Source organism: Solanum verrucosum, unplaced genomic scaffold, assembly GCF_900185275.1.
Source record: "Solanum verrucosum unplaced genomic scaffold, falcon-dt-bn FXZP01000279.1, whole genome shotgun sequence".
NCBI lineage: Eukaryota > Viridiplantae > Streptophyta > Magnoliopsida > Solanales > Solanaceae > Solanum > Solanum verrucosum.
The window spans coordinates 953,275-971,022 of NW_026020289.1; the positions used below are offsets into that span (position 1 = coordinate 953,275).

General features: G+C 32.1%; 1 protein-coding gene and 1 pseudogene across 1 annotated transcript; one reads left to right on the plus strand and one right to left on the minus strand.

The window, feature by feature from the left end:
• Positions 1-1,272: 1,272 nt before the first annotated feature.
• Positions 1,273-10,494, minus strand: LOC125834346 (SKP1-like protein 21). The gene is made up of 10 exons (XM_049513500.1): positions 10,390-10,494; positions 8,077-8,333; positions 7,053-7,274; positions 6,715-6,906; positions 6,519-6,629; positions 6,303-6,384; positions 5,567-5,670; positions 5,241-5,416; positions 3,861-3,994; positions 1,273-1,921 (listed from the first exon to the last, which is right to left on the minus strand). The coding sequence occupies exons 2-10, from the start codon at positions 8,095-8,097 to the stop codon at positions 1,905-1,907; spliced, it is 1,059 nt and encodes a 352-aa protein (XP_049369457.1). The 5' UTR covers positions 8,098-8,333; positions 10,390-10,494; the 3' UTR covers positions 1,273-1,904.
• LOC125834354 (ESCRT-related protein CHMP1A-like) lies at positions 2,457-3,011 on the plus strand (annotated as a pseudogene).
• Positions 10,495-17,748: the final 7,254 nt, after the last annotated feature.

A 17,748-nucleotide genomic window follows, 5' to 3' on the forward strand; every position in this document is an offset into this window, starting at 1 on the left:
AAGAAATGTGTAGATCCGAAAGAGGTGACACACTTGCTATCATTGATTTGCCCCACACCACTTTCAGATATTTGCAAATGTGAAAGCGCAGTTAGAGATCTGGGGTCTATCTGATAATGGTAGAGGATTTTTAATTGACGGGAGATTACATAACTCTTAATATATCGTAAAAAAGTTTTATTCGTGTTATACTCCAATATCAATGAATTCCAAAACACTATTTCAGTACTATTGTTCTTTTACATCAATGATGTATAATATAAAGATTTTGATAACCATCTCTCAACAACATTTATCCAAATCAAATATCACAGTGAAAGGAGACAAGGCAACCATAAGCCAAAACTTTTCATAGTCATGCATTTTTGTCAAATGTGTTTCCAGAGGTATGTATCGCTGCTTTCGTTTTGACCTGCTTAGTTCAGTCTATTTTAAAATTGAGCTAATATGCAATTCAGATCGACACATAAAACTCTTTATTAAATATTTTTTTTATTTAATATGCTTTATATAGTCATAATATAAGAGAGTTGCTTTTTTTAGTTAGGTGCTCAAATAAATTATAAGAAAACAAACCCAAAGTTTCAACTTAGTAAAAATTGAGCGGATTAAATTATGACCCAATTTTTGCTCACTTCAATCCAACCCACTTTAGCCCAAGTAACACTTGAAGCAAATCAATGACCCACTTTTTTTTAATCAATCGATGACCCACCTATTTATCAACTCATATAAATTTGACATTTTAAAATTCAACACAAAGTACTCAATTGACACACCTTATGTTAAGATACTTTTTAAATCACATTATTGTACTTCCGATTAAAAAAAGAGAGAAAAAAACTCATTTTGTTTCCGCACTCACATTATGTATGTTACATAATGAGTGTTTCTAATTAAAGTACAAATTGAAATGACAATATACAATTAACTGATAAAGTATGAGATTTTGAATATCCAGAATTGAAAGAAACCCCTAATTTACTCTAACCAATGTGTTACATGTGGAAACAAAACAATTGAAGATGCATAGTATTTGTATTTAGGTGTGAGATAGATTATAGTATACCTACTTTCCAACTAATACAGAAATGTCAAATACTCAACTCTGTTAAAATTGACTTGCTAGGATGCTCAATTATCGAACCTTTCTGTAAGTATGTGAAAGGCAAACTTGCAAGTGAATTACAATGCAGAATGTTTTAGTACAAGCTCTAAAATTATGGTCAGATGAGCCAAATATTTTACAGTTGCAGAAGAAAATTCAAAAAGAAGATAAACATCATCTCGAACCAGAAAGAGGTATCTTAGTTCACTAGATATTTAATGCCAAGGCACAAATTTTATAACAGGGTACACACAAATATACTTCTTGAGACATTACATGATGATACATAATTGAAGCATAGAACCCTAGGAGCATTTAAGCCATTTTATGGCAATAATGCTCACATATTATATCCCCTTGTACGGTCGTGCCCAAGAAACATTAAATTGAAAAGACCAATTAGGAAGTAAAAATAAATAGTGAAAAGTAACGACAGCTTAATTTGAACTAAATTATTAAAGAATAGGAAAACAAATCTAAGATTTTGAAAATTTTGCAAAATTGGAACTTGTATCTGGAAATGGTAGTTACCATGAAACCACAATCACAGAGACTTCCCTTCTATCTCGAAATTCCCCTAAAACTTTAGCCAGTCAGGTCATTTCCCCACGTTCAGAAATCACTTTAGGCAGCTCAGCAGGTGGAAACTACTCTTCTGATCTGATAGATAAGCGGAAAGAACTTTACAAGCAATGAACACTGAAGCTTTACTGTCTTTTGGAAACAGCAGACACAGACAAGCTGGCATGTTAAGCTCAACTGAATCCAAAAGATTCATAATCCACCATTTGAACCATTATCTCCTGTCCAAACCTGCAAAATGATTCAGACACCCCATGAGACAAACAAAGCTCCAGAACAAGCAAAGCTCTTTCAGCACCAAAGAGAACCCACCAACAAAAAATTGGAGGTAGGATTTACTTAATTAGCTGACCAACCACCGCAGACATTTCTTATCCATTCTTTCAGGAAAGGACCTTACTTTTACCAAGACGCATCATGTTTATCTATTTCGTTCTGTTGTTGTTTGCTTTTCTATTACAGACGAATATTACGCTTGAAGTGTGTGACTATCTCCTGCAAACTTAGGTTGTAGAATGAGCACTCTTTATTTGAGAAAATGATCAAAATAGTCCTTAATGTATGGACTTAGATTGATTTGGTCCCTCATATATGCAGTTTATGGAAAAGGTCATGTATGTATGTTAAAACTTATCAATTTAGTCTTTCACCCTAAAACCCTAACGACACAAAAAAAATTCTGTCAAATTAAACAGAGATGTGCAACTCACGTGACATTGAAAAGACGATTGATCTACTTCAGAAATTGAAATGACAATCCATCGATCAAAGGAGAAGAATCGCCAAAAACAATCGAAAGACTCCATCACCAAAGCTTAGAAAATGGGAAACGCCAAGAAATTGATGAATCAGATCATGGAGCTCAAGTTCACATCGAAAAGCCTCCAACGCCAAGCCCGAAAATGCGAGAAGGACGAAAAGTCTGAGAAGCTCAAGGTGAAGAAGGCCATCAAGAAAGGTAACATGGACGGCACTAGAATTTACGCCGAGAACGCCATCTGCAAGCGCAGCGAACAAATGAACTATCAACACAGGGAATCTACAGAAAATGTCGGAGACAATGGATTCATTCAAGCGTCAGTTTGTGAATATGGAGGTTCAAGCTGAATTCATGGAGAGTTCTATGGCTGGAAGTACTTCCTTATCGACTCCAGAGGATCAGGTCGGCAGCCTGATGCAACAGGTGGCTGATGACTATGGACTCAGGGTGTCCGTGGGGCTTCCACAAGCAGCCGGCCATGCTATATCTTCTAAGGATGAGGAGAAGGTCAGTGAGGATGATCTATCCAGGTGTCTTGCTGAACTCAAGGCCCGTGGATAATTGAGAAAACAGAGGTTTTGTTTAAGATTTTTGTATGTCACGTGAGTTGCACATCTGTGTTTAATTTGACAGATTTTTTTTGTGTCATTAGGGTTTTAGGGTGAAAGACTAAATTGATAAGTTTTTAATATAAATAAAGGACCTTTTCCATAAGCTGCATATATGAGGGACCAAATCAATCTAAGTCTATACATTAAGGACTATTTTGATCATTTTCTCCTCTTTATTTACTTTTACTCTCAACATGCCCCCTCATGTGTGGGCATGATTTTTTTTCATGGGTCAAACACGTGGAAATTCTTTTTGATTAGGGTGACAGTGAAACTCGACCCTAGGACCTCTGCTTGCTCTAAAACCATGATGAAGCGTGTGACCATCCCATCTAAATGCTTAAGTTAATCGAGAAATCACACTTTCATTTACTCAAATATATTCTCAACAATTACCATTAGTTTTAGTTGTCAGAACAAGAACATAGCCAACAAGACTATACACCCTTGGCGAATTTCCTCTGCTCTTGAAGCAACTTAACGAGTAATAGAACTAAGCTCCCAGGTGTGACATGACAAGGCAACACATAGAAACACTTCCCTCTATGCCAAGGGAGAAAATTTTTAAGGAACCATAAAAAATCAATAACTAGATGAAGTCAGCTGCAAGAAGTCTATGTTTTAGCATCTGAACTAGAACACGCTGCTCTACTCTATTATGATTTGTTGCCTACATATCACTTCAGTTCAGCAAGATTATTCCGTGTCATATTCATCCAACTTTGCACTTCTCTTAGTTCAGAATTACAATATAAGACAGTAACCACATCCGTTCAAGATATATAAAAGAAAAGCCTACCTGTATATCTCCTCAGGGAACCATTCCCGTTCACAGATAGTGGTACAGGCCTCCTCTCTTGACCCAGTGACAATATCTCCTGCATTCTTTCTGGCCAATCAGAGTTTAGTCTCCTAGCAAAATCCTCAACCTCCCTGTAATATAGAAACTCAAATCACGTTATCTGTAGAACATGACATAATTAATCGCATGACAAGTTACGAGATGCTTGCCCCAAAAAAACCACAGCAGCCCATGCTGGCGTGAAGGGTTTGCTAGCCACCCAGGGAGGGGGGAATGACCAGACGGTCCCTGTGTGAATGCATCAATATATAAAACTATGTTCAAAATTTTCTCCACTTGCATGATAAGGTGAAAAAGATTCTCTTAATATATTCTGTATGTAGATTTATTTCTTGGTTATCCCTTATTTCTATCAATGAAAATTAGCATGAAATGATTTCAGTTGCAATTTATTTAAAACAAAGCAGTCCAATTTAAAGTTTTATCTGTTACTCAAAAATAAATAAATTATATCTTTAAAAAATAAAAATAGTTTATCACTTAATAGAAGAAGAGATCTCTCATACAAGCAGAAGGCAAAAGGTAGTGGATACTAATAGGTAAGATGAGCGACACCCAGAAGTAGAAGCATCGGTTACACAATTCATATGGAATTTCTACTTCTTAAGCACAAATTAGAATAGCAAGCCCTGTTACATATTTGGAGCTTCTATCAACACAACATCCAGTGAGGATTAAGTGACAGTTTTATATTGATGCAGATTGCTATCTGTTGATTATAGATGTAGGGCTATTGTGTTTAAAGTTGAGCTAAATAAAGCATAAAAATGTTATATCATACTTTGCATAAAGTTTAGGAAAGAGGAAATGGGATATGAAAGTTAGGAAAGAAATGGATGTCAGATTGGGAAAAAGACAGACAAGAAAAGGTAAAAAGTTTACTCTGTCTATTTCATTCAATTTTGTCCCAATGCTGAGGGGAGATAGTAGACTCAAAGTTAAGATCCAGAGTTTGACAAGGGAAGCTATATCACAGGCAAAACCCTCCAATATGCATGGACTTGCACTAATTAACAATTCATGAGTTATTAAAGTATGATTTGCAACACTTGCATGTAGCCTCAGCAGAAGCCACTGCAACGAGGTCCACTTGAAACAGTACAATCCAGGAGAGGGGGGGGACTGCTTTTCAGGAGTAAAAAGATTTATATAAGCACACAGGGTAACTAAATACCCAAAAGAAAATCCCTTCACCAAGGAAACAAAAGTAGCTTAACACAACCTCACAAAGAACATAATTCATCCAATAACTTGTAGCTACAATGATATACTCTTTACACATCCATCTCCAGAGACCATATAACTAGATAAACAAACCTGTCAATTTCTTCCTTCATTGCAGGATCTAACTCATCATCAATATCACCATCATCAAAGTCAAGTTTGGGTGAAAACTTAACAGATGCAGAGACTTGCAGATCAGAAGGCTTAAATGGAGAAGGCACATCACCAGTGTCACCATTCATGCAGCTAGATGGAGGACAGTTAGATTCCTGAGTACCAATAGAACCAGTCAAGCCAAAGAACAAATGTCAGAGAAACAGCAAAGATGCTTAGAAGCAACTTTGTCCCCCCCCCGCGCCACACACACCAACCAAAAAAAGAGAAAAAGGAGAAAATTCCAAAGCTCAACAGATGCCAACCTGATTATGGTTTCCAGTTTCGTTATTTGTAGAGGAATTTCTAGCTTGTTCTTTTCTCCTTCTATTCTTCTTTTTACTCTTTGTTGCTCTTGCACTCTTAGAATCTGCAAAATAGGCCACCATGCTCAGAGTTATAAGAATGATACTCGAACTTAAAGAATCACTCAAAAGAGGCTGAAAAAAAGGTAAATGTTGTTTTTCAGATGTTATGTAGGGGCTTAGACAAACAAAAGGGATATAGTTCCCCAGAGATCATAAACCTCACAACAATATGCACATATGTTGATAAAAGTAAATGATCCATAAGAGTTACTAGTCATTGGAAGGCTCAGTCACCATACAAACTACGGATCTGATTATAGGGCAGAAAATAATACATCAACAGTAAAACTTCTAAGACTGATCGATAGTCATGGTCTAAGTCAATAGCAACAACAGCTACATACTAGGACACACAACTCCATCAATGAAGCTGTAGACTACACATTATTTTCATAAGAAATATCATGATGAGATCACAACCAAAATATAAAACCAAAGACACAATGATATCTATATATAAAACATGTGGCCAAGCCAGGCAGCCAAAATGCAACACCTCATCAAACATAAGTCTTGGCAATATTATACAGATTATAGGCAAGCATGTAAAACAGTTCAATTATTATAATAATGCAACATGACGAAAAATGGAGCGACTCTGCACGAAAAATATAGGATGTAAGTCTCAACTTACCTTCATCTGCCCCATTTATGAAAGATAGAAGATCATCAACTGATCGTTCATCCACATGCTGCTCTTCTTCTACCTCGACATTCTGGAATTACGTAATGAGGTATTTTTTCCATTAAGGGAATAACGCAAATCAGAGTGCATACACAACAATGCATCAATTAGCATCAAGTAACCAATGGTATAAGATACAAGCGCAAGAGCCAGATCACAAAGCACCTTTAATTTCTCTCGTTCTTTTAATTCTTTCCTTTTCCTTGCATAGAGTCGATTGAGAAGACGGATACGTGGATCATCGGTCATATTTCTCAAAGGTTCCAACTTCTCTTCCTAATGACAAACCATTTCCAAGTGAGAAACACCAACAATATGGAAGGTGGGGGGGACTACAAATAATTTCTGTCAGAATTTGGACCTCTGTTAAATCATCCGGCAAATGGAAAGTTTCACGTATCTCCTCGGGAGTTTTTCCTTCAATCATCCGAGCAAGCGCACGACTTGTAAGGTCAACCAGAGGCCTCAGTTGAAGGCTGTCAGCAGCAGATGTCAACTCACATAACTTCTTAGTATCTAACCGGATGAACTTCTCATCAAAAATCTTGCGCTCCTGTGTGCATAAAAGATATCCATTACACTAAAAAAACGAAAAAAGAAATACTGTTGCAATAAACCATGCACATGACACAGGCAAACTAAAATCTTTCCTTTCTAGGAGAGCACTGCATTGTTATAACAAGAAAACAAAGAACTGACCTTATTAGAACGACCAGGAACTTGATGAAATTGACAATAGTCCAGTATTAAGCCCAGAATAGCAGGATTGACTCGTTGAGGAAGTGATATGGCATAATTTTTCGAGGATCCCATGCCAGTTTGAAGTACTTCTCTGCATATCATTGGGCAAAACATGGCAACCTCTTCCTCTACTTGCTGGATTGAACCATCAGCAGTTTGGAGCCAAATGTAGGACTTCATCTTAACCAATGAACCACAAGCAATTAAGAAAAAGCAGATAACACGAAATGGCAACAGCTTTGAATAGAGTATTATGGAAAGCAACAAAAAAGTATTAAAGATCTCTTAATCTTCTTTTTTTTTTTTGATAGGTAGAAATGCACTAAAGACCTAATACCCACACCTTGGACTGTAACACATACAACACTTATTAATATTCCCATTCAAAAAGAATTTTGCCCATTCTGAAGTCATTCAACACACATTTGATATCCGAAGAATTAAGAAACAATGTCATTCAATGAGCAAATGGCTGATGCACCTACGCATTTCATACAAGCAAACAATAACGTTCAGACCACAACCAAAAGAAAGAAACCTAAAGGTAATCATAATCATCCTACCAATAGTGACAGCATTTCAATCTAAATATTATTGGCTTTCAAGTTGGAAATGTCAAGAAGAACATTCAAGGGCATTATTCTATGTTGGTTTTTGAAGCTCACAAAACAATAGATAATCATAAAACAACATGACATCACTAACTAAGAAATACAATTCCTTTTCAAGAAATATTAGTTTTTGAAGCTCATGAAAATAATAAATAATCTTAATACAAAGCAACACTATTCCCTGAATCAAGGTAACTCATGAGTCATGACTCAAGTAAATGCAACCCTAATAATCCAGAAAGAGAGCACCAGATAAAAAAAAGCCAGAAGGGGTAAGAGACAACAAACTTCGTGTCTATCTTCTATATAAATATAGTAACAGAGTAACGTAGCCTTTGAATATAAAACTTCTGTTTTCCTTCATTACATACCTCTGGTTTGACGACTGCCATAGGGCCTTTTAACACTAGGAGATCAAACTGGCAAGATTGCTTATGGGCCTTTGCAAACTAAAGAGAAATAAACTTCAACGTTAAAAGTGCTAATGGAATCGAAATAGGCTAAGCTTTCTTCTCTTCAAAAGACACTTGTCAGACAAAGACCGCAAACCCTTCACAAAGTAACCCTCTCCAAATTCCAGCAAGACAAAAGGCATCTTCGACAGGATGGTCTCATCAATTTGGAAGCTCTGTGCAAAGAAGAACATGGCAGACCAAGATTACATACTTTAGCAATCAATGTAAATTTTTCTAACAGGAGCACACAGCCGACATATTATTAAGAACTCAAAAGGCAAGCAATAGGTCACCAAGAATGCTTTAAAGTATGATATTAAAAAGATAATAAATCACTCAGTTCACTCTTTTGTGCATCTTCAAAACAATAGAACATTGAAGAGAACTAGGAAAACAGAAGTTAGAACAGAGATGATTTTTTGTCATATGGAAGCTTACTCATCTTTGTTAAAAGCTATTTCCACCATGAATTTCTTCAAACATTCCACATGCCATATGGTATATTATCCCATTCCCTCTCCTCGGAATTAAAAATGCAGTCCAATATCAATTGCTTCTCATTCTATCTTCCTAATACAACCACAAGGAAATTTCATATATTCTGCCTATCCTCCCATTGCCCGATCTACCTACGTGCCGTTAGAGGCATAGATAACTGAAAAGGAATTTTGGGAGACTTGAATAGGCAAAATCTCGCACACATTCTCCACCCTGTACAATCTCTAACAATCTTTAGGCCATGATTATACAACTACTACACACCTCAATTCCACACATGGGAAAGAAACATTTGTTTTTGGTGTAATGCAAGTTCTTTAAGGTGACTGGGGCTCAGAAGGAAACATGCAAACACTTTTCATATTCTTACTTTGATTGATAATAGAATTTCCTAGTTATTAAAGAGAGGGGAGAGGAAGAGACTTTAAAAGAGACCTGTAACTTCCACTTATTCTTTTTCTTTCCCTCTTTTTTTTTTTTTTTTGGGGGGGGGGCGTGTTTGGAAGTTGGAAGAGACCTGGCGTGCTCATTTATAGGACTATAGAAAATCATTCATAAAAAAACATCCTGTTATTTTCATCTAGCTAGCTGTCTTCATATCTGCATCACTTAGAAATCAATTAACATAGTGCAATTGACTTTTCATTTCCCTCTCGTGCAATTTATCTATGATTACTTTGGTTGTTTCAAATCCTCCCAAGGAACATTGGAGAAGCCATTCAAAGCATAGTCAAAAACCAAGCTTCCCGAGATTTTGATAGAAATGAAAGGAATTCAAAAGTTCCTTCTTTGAAATCCTAAAGTCAAGATCCATATGATTTGTATTTACTAAACCAAAAGATTCACATAGCTTATTCATACCAATTCAAAGAGTAATCAAAATCGAAGAAACAAAATTTAAGTTTGAAGGAAGTAAACAACTAAATTCTAGGTTCTTTGTAAGATGAAGTAGGATCTAGTTTAGTTTTGTTTGAGTATACTCAATTGTATGTAGCTCCATGATGTAAATTTGGGATCCCAGCCTTTAGTGCTGAAGATTAATACACAAAACTGTTACCTTTGTCAAAAAAGGTAACAACTAAACCGGCTAGGAATTTTTTTTTCTTTTTTGCTTAACATAAAACAAATAGAGAAAACTAAACCAGCAAGGATTATAGGATAAGTAATTGATATTGAGCATATTAAGTGGATTAACTTTCCCGTCATCATATCCTTCTACAGCTCACATATGAAATGGATTCACAGTCGAGATCCTACTATCTCAGAATTGCACAGAAGCTACAGAAAGTCCTGTGAAGGCTCACCCATTGAATTGGAGCTCTTCTGGCAACATCATCCACCCACTCTTAGCCGTCATTTCTAAATACTAAAGTGTATAACAAACCTAGAATAAATTCCCAACCCAATTACCATCCCTGCTATATGAATCCTCAATATACATTTAGCTCAAAAAATATTAACTTTATCAAAAATAAAATTAAAAATATCCATTTGGAGTTGTTTTATTCCAAAAAGCATGAAATGGAAATGAGCAATAACTTCACATTGACAAAAATGGATAGTCATTAAATTGAAAAACTATAAAAACATAATCAAAAAATATTGCTTGCAATTGAAAAAAAAAAACCAATAAGAATCTAATCTTTTTAGCTTATAACAAGTGTTTATCAGCTAATTACTTAGGAAATTAAGGGCATAAAAATAAAACTGGAAATGAACAGATTGACATACCTGACGTAACAATAATTGGGCCACAGATAGGAGGTCGTAAACAGATAAGAAGCAAAAAATGGAGGGAGAATTAGGGTTTTGGTTTTTTTTTTTTTCTTTTGCAGGTGAGAAGAAAGGGGGAAGATGGAAAATTTGATTGCGTTTATGAGGCTTTCTATATTTCCGATATGGTAAATTCTATATTTCTGGTAAATTGTGTTCTTCGCACGTGAATCCCAATTCCCACGTGCTACTGGTTCCGCTATTGTGGCCGGGAAAATATCAATTCCTTTTTTTTCTTCTTTCTAAAATCGTATTATAGTGTTTGGACCAGCTTGTGACTCAATTATTTTATGTTATTTGAAAAAATATAGATATGAAGTAATGTTATTTATTAAATCTTAGGTAAATAAAAAGAATTATTTATCTTGATGATATTTAAATCTTGATCTCCAAAATAAGCACTCATGTTGATACATGTAATTTATATGTTACTAACTCCGTTCACTTTTAATTGTCATAGTTTTTTTTTCTTAGAATCAAACGATAATAACTTGACTAAAATTCTATGATGTACTTTTTCATCACATTGATATGCAAAAAATTGAAATTTATAGTACTTTTGTATAGTTTTTGAATATTTAATTTTTTTGTTTAAAACCTCGAATTAATATAATCTAATTTAACTTCGAATATTAGTCAAATTGACTTTTGAAAAGCACAATATGACAATTAAAAATGGACTGGGGGAGTACATATATCTTTTATAAAAGATTTGTTTAGGTGTAACGTTTCTGATGTTGCAGTTTGTTTCATGAGTTTCAAGTATTTAGAAAGAGAATATTTGAGTAATTTCTTTTACAGATCTAAAATGCTCACAAGGTATATGGTAATTGATAAGAATTTAACAAATTTCCGTAAATGATTTTATAGCTCTTAAAATTATTGATTTTAATCTTAATATATAAAACAGTTTAAACTATGGAAAAAAACTTTATAATAACGATTCAAATACACTTGTCGATATGTATATTTCTCAATTATGATTTGATATATATTGGATTAGGACAATTTTTTGAATAAGCTAGTTTGCTTGAATAATTTGACTATTTTGTATATATATATTCATATAGAACAAAATATTCGTACTGTCACCATTTGCACAGTATAGTTTGAAGAAATGGTCATTTATGGCTCAAGTGTTATCCTAAATTTTTGTTGTTCTTTTCACTGCCAAGTGTCATCTTAGATTGTCTTTTCTTTTTCATGACTGTGGTCCACTAAAATACTGCAATATTCACAGACCCTAATAAGAAAAGGAACTTTTTTTCTTAGTTTAAACCGGAGAGCTTACGTAAATCTCATTAGTTTAAGAGCTAAATATTTAAATATATTTTAATTTGTAATTTATATATTTTATCAAATTTTAATGCATCTAGATATATATTGTGAAGCATCTTCATTATGCATAATAATCTCCCCGCAATCAAAATAGCGACCTTTCAAATATTAAAATGAGGGGGCCAATGTTAGTGTCTATGTGCATTTTAATATTAAAATTAAAATATTAAGTGAATGGCCGTTAGTATGCATAATAGAGAAATATCTTAATGTAACTCATATAATCACTGTAACACATTTTCCACATTATGACCTTCTAATTAATTACCCACTACATCTCAAATTACTATTCAATTTCTTGACATTTATCTATCAAGGAATTCATATTTATAAATAGTTATGTTTCTCTTTTTGTGTTGTACGTAGTATAAAAATTATGAAAAAATATTGTAGTATATAGTGAGAATCTTAAAATATTGGATAAATTATCTATATACACATCTTTTTTTCCTATAATTTTCATTATTCCCTACCAGTTCTAAAATTTTCCAACATCCCTTATTTTACTCTCAAACGCTAGATACATAAATCCTAACTCCCAAAACCAACATTTATCTCTTCCTTATTTCACTTCACAAATCTCTCCTTATTTTTAGTCACAAAATCTTGATATTTATGAGTCTTTTACCTATTTTTTAAAATACTCCAAAATTCATAATAAAATAAACTTTGTGAACTTCAAATTTTTTTACACTAAAACGTAAATTAGGAAAAAAGAAGAAGTAGTAGTAGTTGTTATTATTTGTTAATAATTAATATAATATTTGTAGAAGTTCTTGCCTTTTCTGTCGTCTTTTTTTTTTTTTTTGTCTTTTTCCTTCTTTTTCATTTTTTTTTTTTGGTTTAGTAGTTGTATTTTGTTTTTCTATTATTTCCAAATCGCTTTGGGTTTGGTATTTGTATTTGGTTTTTCTATTTTTGGTTAATAAAACTCACCTCGGGTGTTTGATTAAAAATTAATAATATAATATTTATAATTTTTCATAATTTGAGTTGGTTATGGACTCTAACAACTAATCACTCATTAAAACTGATTAAGATTCTTGTGTTATTATTTAATCTTCTAATTTTCTCATAATAATATTAGTTTCAATTTCACCAAATTTTCATACAACTAATATTTTCTTCTTTTTTCTGGTGTTTTTCATAATCAAATTTCTTTAATGGATTGTGTTTGTTCATGTATCTAGTTGATCACTTAATTCTTATTTATTGTGATACATTTATGGATACACTTTATTTCAGCTTATATACATCCTTCTTTCACAACATTATTGTATCAGATACATTATTATCAACTATAAAATGATACATTATGTAAGTTATAAATATCTTTCCGGGCAAACAATACAATACTTATCAATTTAAACGATATACATAAATAGTAATGTATCATGCACTAATTCTTTAGCTATGATACGTAAATTTGAATTTATACTAAATGTATCAATTACATAGCAACTGCCACACGGTAATGTATCGATCTCAAGTTTAACATCTTAATTATGGACAACAATTACTTATTTAATGTATCTAGTATAAATACAATACTTATCAATTTAAACGAGATACATAAATAGTAATGTATCATGCACTAATTTTTTTAGCTATGATCGTAAATTTGAATTTATACTAAATGTATCAATTACATAGCAACTACCACACAATAATGTATCGATCTCAAATCTAACATCTTATGGGCAACAATTATTTATTTAATGTATCTAGTATAAATACAATACTTATCAATTTAAACAAGATGCATAAATAGTAAAATGCTAAGTAGCAAAGATATTCATGATGTATCTTCTCAATTTTTTCGACAATTTTGAATCAAAATTGAAAGGATCTTCAATAAATTAGGAGAAGAATTTTGAATCTCAAAATTTTCAACAATTTTGAATCAAAATTAAAAGATTCTTGGTGAACTTGGAGAAAAAAGAATCTTGTATCTCAATTTTTTTGATAATCTTGAATCAAAATTGAAAGGATCTTCGATGAACTTGAAGATTCAAAAGGATATCGTTTGTCCAACAACAATGTCATCACTTTTGTATCCTTCATAACTCACCTCGCTTACCCAAAATTTTGACAAAAGTTTTTGAATCAAATTTGAAAGGTTTCTTCATTGAACCGGGGGGATTTGAAATTTTGAATTTCTTCGTTCTATTAGGATTTGCCTCTATATGATTGAGAGTAAGAAGAAACATAAGCGTAATTTATGGGATTTAATTAATTTTCAGATTTTATTCCTTTTTTAGCGCAACAGAAAAAAAATTCTTGTATTAGAATTAATGTATCCTGATGGTGAATTAATGTATCTGGATGATGACTTATATATCCGGAAGGTACAAATTTTAAGGGATTATTGTAATTAGAAAAAAAGTAGGGATAAGATGTAATTTACTCTTTACACTATGAGATTTATGTAAGTTATACTAAAATATTAGTTGTTTTCTATTATAATATTAATTGAAGATTTACCATTAAGATATGAAATTTAATGAGGATTGTGACATAAATCCTAAAATCACAAAGTTTAGGTTTTGAGCATGCAAATGGACTTAAAATGTGAATCTAAGTACATATTGAAATCTTTAGCTAATAAGTAATTCAATTCTGAGTTTTATTTTGGATTTAACAGGTTTAGCGAAGGTTTATTTTTCCTTACTTTATTAGGGGTTAACTTTGACTTTTTCTTAAATTATGAAAATAAATCATCTGGTCTCCACATTATTTGATATTTTTCACAGATTGAGATCATTAGAGGATATTTGAACTTTGTCAGGTTGGAGAAGTCTTATCATATTCGGTGTAAGAGAGGCTTTAAGCTCTTGAATACTTGCTATGTCGTGATTTTTAAAACTCACATAATAACTTTCAAAGCAGTTTTATAGTATTTGAGTAAGTTAAAATGTACTTATAATGAAGCACTTAATTTTAAGCTAAAATGACAAAATTAAGAAGTGAAAACTAAAAAGTTAATCCAAACATGCTCTTAATTGTAATCAAATACTATGATATTGAGTTGTTTCTTTTATAAAAATCTAGTAAAATTACCCGCGCTTCGTGCGGAAATTTAATATCACAGAATTTATAAAATAATACTTAAAATCTATCAATCATTAAAACTAAAACACTATATTATTTTACATACAAGATTACGTAGTAACGAACATTAATCATGTAAAGGAAAATAAAAATATTAACATCCTATCATTTATCCTTAATAACATAAGCATAAATTTATGACCGTAAAAAAATAATACCAGAATCTGTAACATAAGCAATAGTGTCAGTGAGCAACTCAACATGAACAAAGTACATGAATATTTAATGGTGCAGAAGAAGAGGAGGTTCAAAATTTTCGTTGTTTTAAAATGAGAGGAAATCCCTCTATTTATAGACAACAAAGGGTAGTGTGAACAAATGTTTGTTGTGCCTTATTGGAAAGGTCACAACTATTTGAAAAAGTTGCAACTCTTCGGAAAGATCACAACCTTTCATAAAAGTCACATCTCTTCATAAAAGTCGTAACTCTTCATTGAAGCCCCAACTTTTCATAAAAGTCGCAACTTTTCTTAAAAGTCGCAACTTTTCTTAAAAGTCACAACTTTTCATGGAAGGGAAAGGCTAGTTTTGAAAATAAATAAATTTAAAAGAAAATTTTGGCTTGTAGTGGCACCGCGTAGGCGGGTCTAGGGTTCTCTTTTATATAAATACTAGATAATTTAAGCCCCATGATACGGGCCCAATATAATTTCACATATTTTCTTTAGAAAAATTACGTGAATTCACAACTTAAGATATCATAATCTCTAAAATTCTACCATTTAAAAAAAATTACAAAAATCCTCTTTCGAATACATCCCTATTCCCTCTCGGATACATCCAGCCCTCTCTGATACATACATATCCCCTATCAGATACATCATTCACATGAAGTAATGTATCATTTGCAATGTATCAGACAACTAAGTAATGTATTCGAGAGCAATGAAAAATTTGATATTTTTGTAATTGAGGAAACTTCTGGGATAGGATGTAATTAGCCCCAAATGTATGAAATTTCTGTACTTTATACTATTTTTTCCAGCAAACAACTTAAATACATTACTTAATAATCTGTTTCAAATGTTCATACAACATAAATGTGTCGTTTACAATCCAAATTGAGAAAATTGAATTTCAAGAAATTCTATGTAGCAAGAAAATAGAGAATTGTGTTAGATTATGAGTTAAAACATTTCGTGTTCGAGGATATATAAAATGTTGATATTTTTGAAAAAGTTCATCGATCTTCATATATTTTCGCAAGTGGTATCTATTTTTCACAATGCTGTTATCTTCTTTTTGTAATATTTGCACCATAAGCCTTGTATCTGATAAAATATTAATCATTGATCAACCAATTCGTAAAGATCGATTCAAAACCTTTCAAATCTCTATAGCTTCAGTTTAAGTATAATTTGTTTGTAGTTTACTTTGTCAATGAATTTTGTGATACATTTTATAATGTTTTTGATAAATAGAAATACTTCTATTTATTTTGATTTTACTATTGAAAGTATTTATTAAAAAATTAATTTCTAACTCCACAACAATCGAAACAATTAGGGTTGTTCATGGTTATGGTTATAAAACCAAATCAAATTGCAATCCGAACCAAATAGATTAAAAAAACCGATATTTGATTTGATTTGGTTAGGTTTGGTTTTAAAATTTGAAAAACCAATATTATTTGGTTTGGTTTTGATTTTACTAAAAATTAACCGCACCGAACCGAGAAGTTATATATATAAATTTTACAATTATTTATAAATAACATATAAGTATTTTGATAAATTTTAATTAACCTAAGTCTTTAATTTTACTATTTTCTGAAGCCCAATACTTAAATTTTAGCCCAACTATAAAAACGTTAAGTCTAAATCCCTCAATATTCATTACTTTAAAGATCATACTCTCTGTTCTATATAAAATTTTCTAACGCAACATTGAATAATCTAAAGCTCAAGCTAAAGAAGATGGTAATTTATTAGTTTTGACTATGAAATATTGGTTTTTTTTTAGAAGTAATTTCTCAATATTTTAAGGTGTAATTTTATTGAAAAGTCTATTGATAAGATGTTGAGATCTCCAGAATATTGAACCAACTTTATGCTATTGACAATGAGTTTTTTTAGTTTCCGAAACTTCGTACATTGGATGAATCACTTTGTTCGTGTAATAGCTTATTTGTGAATTATTCATGTACTAAGTGTTTTTGTCTATCAAGATGCGTATGTCCACAACAAACTTATTACTTTCGAATCGAAAAAATCTAACCAAACCGAACCAAACCGGTGTTAATCAAACCGACGTTTTTTTTTATTTGGTTTGGTTTTAGAAATTTAAAAACCAATTTAAGTTGGTTTGGTTTTGATTTTAGCTAATAACCGATCCAAACCGAACCATGAACATCCCTAGAAACAATCATGAAAGTAACTTTATTTCTATATACAATAACAATTATCTTAATGTTAAATTCTAAATTACATTAATAACTTTTTTTTATACTACACTCTAAATATCATGCCGTAAAAGAAAACTCTCTTACCCCCACAAAATAACCAATATACTTGTTTTTCCTTTTCAAGTTGTTTTTCCATTTATTTATTTTTTGAATTTTTTTCTTCCTCTAGGGTTCTCTTTTATATAGAAATATGATGTATTACTTCTAAAGCTTTAACATGATAGTTCTACGGTATCACAACATGTTTTATATTTGGTTTTATAAATCAAGCATGACTTAATAGTTACATGGGCAAGGAAGCATGTTATGACATAATACATTTTCTATATGTGTTGACATGCATAATATGATACTGTTATGATTGCACTATTTTACCTTATGTGCACCACTATGACATTCAATTTCTTTATGCCACTTATAAATTCTCCATTCATTAATTTTGTCAAACCTGAATCTTAATAGTT

Excerpts from the sequence above, each read along its gene's own strand:
- LOC125834346 (XM_049513500.1), bottom strand. The coding sequence starts at position 8,097 with ATGGCAGTCGTCAAACCAGAG. Across the intron at positions 7,275-8,076 it reads TGGCAGTCGTCAAACCAGAG|ATGAAGTCCTACATTTGGCT; the intron begins GTATGTAATGAA and ends TCATTGGTTAAG. Across the intron at positions 5,671-6,302 it reads CATAAATGGGGCAGATGAAG|ATTCTAAGAGTGCAAGAGCA; the intron begins GTAAGTTGAGAC and ends CCTATTTTGCAG.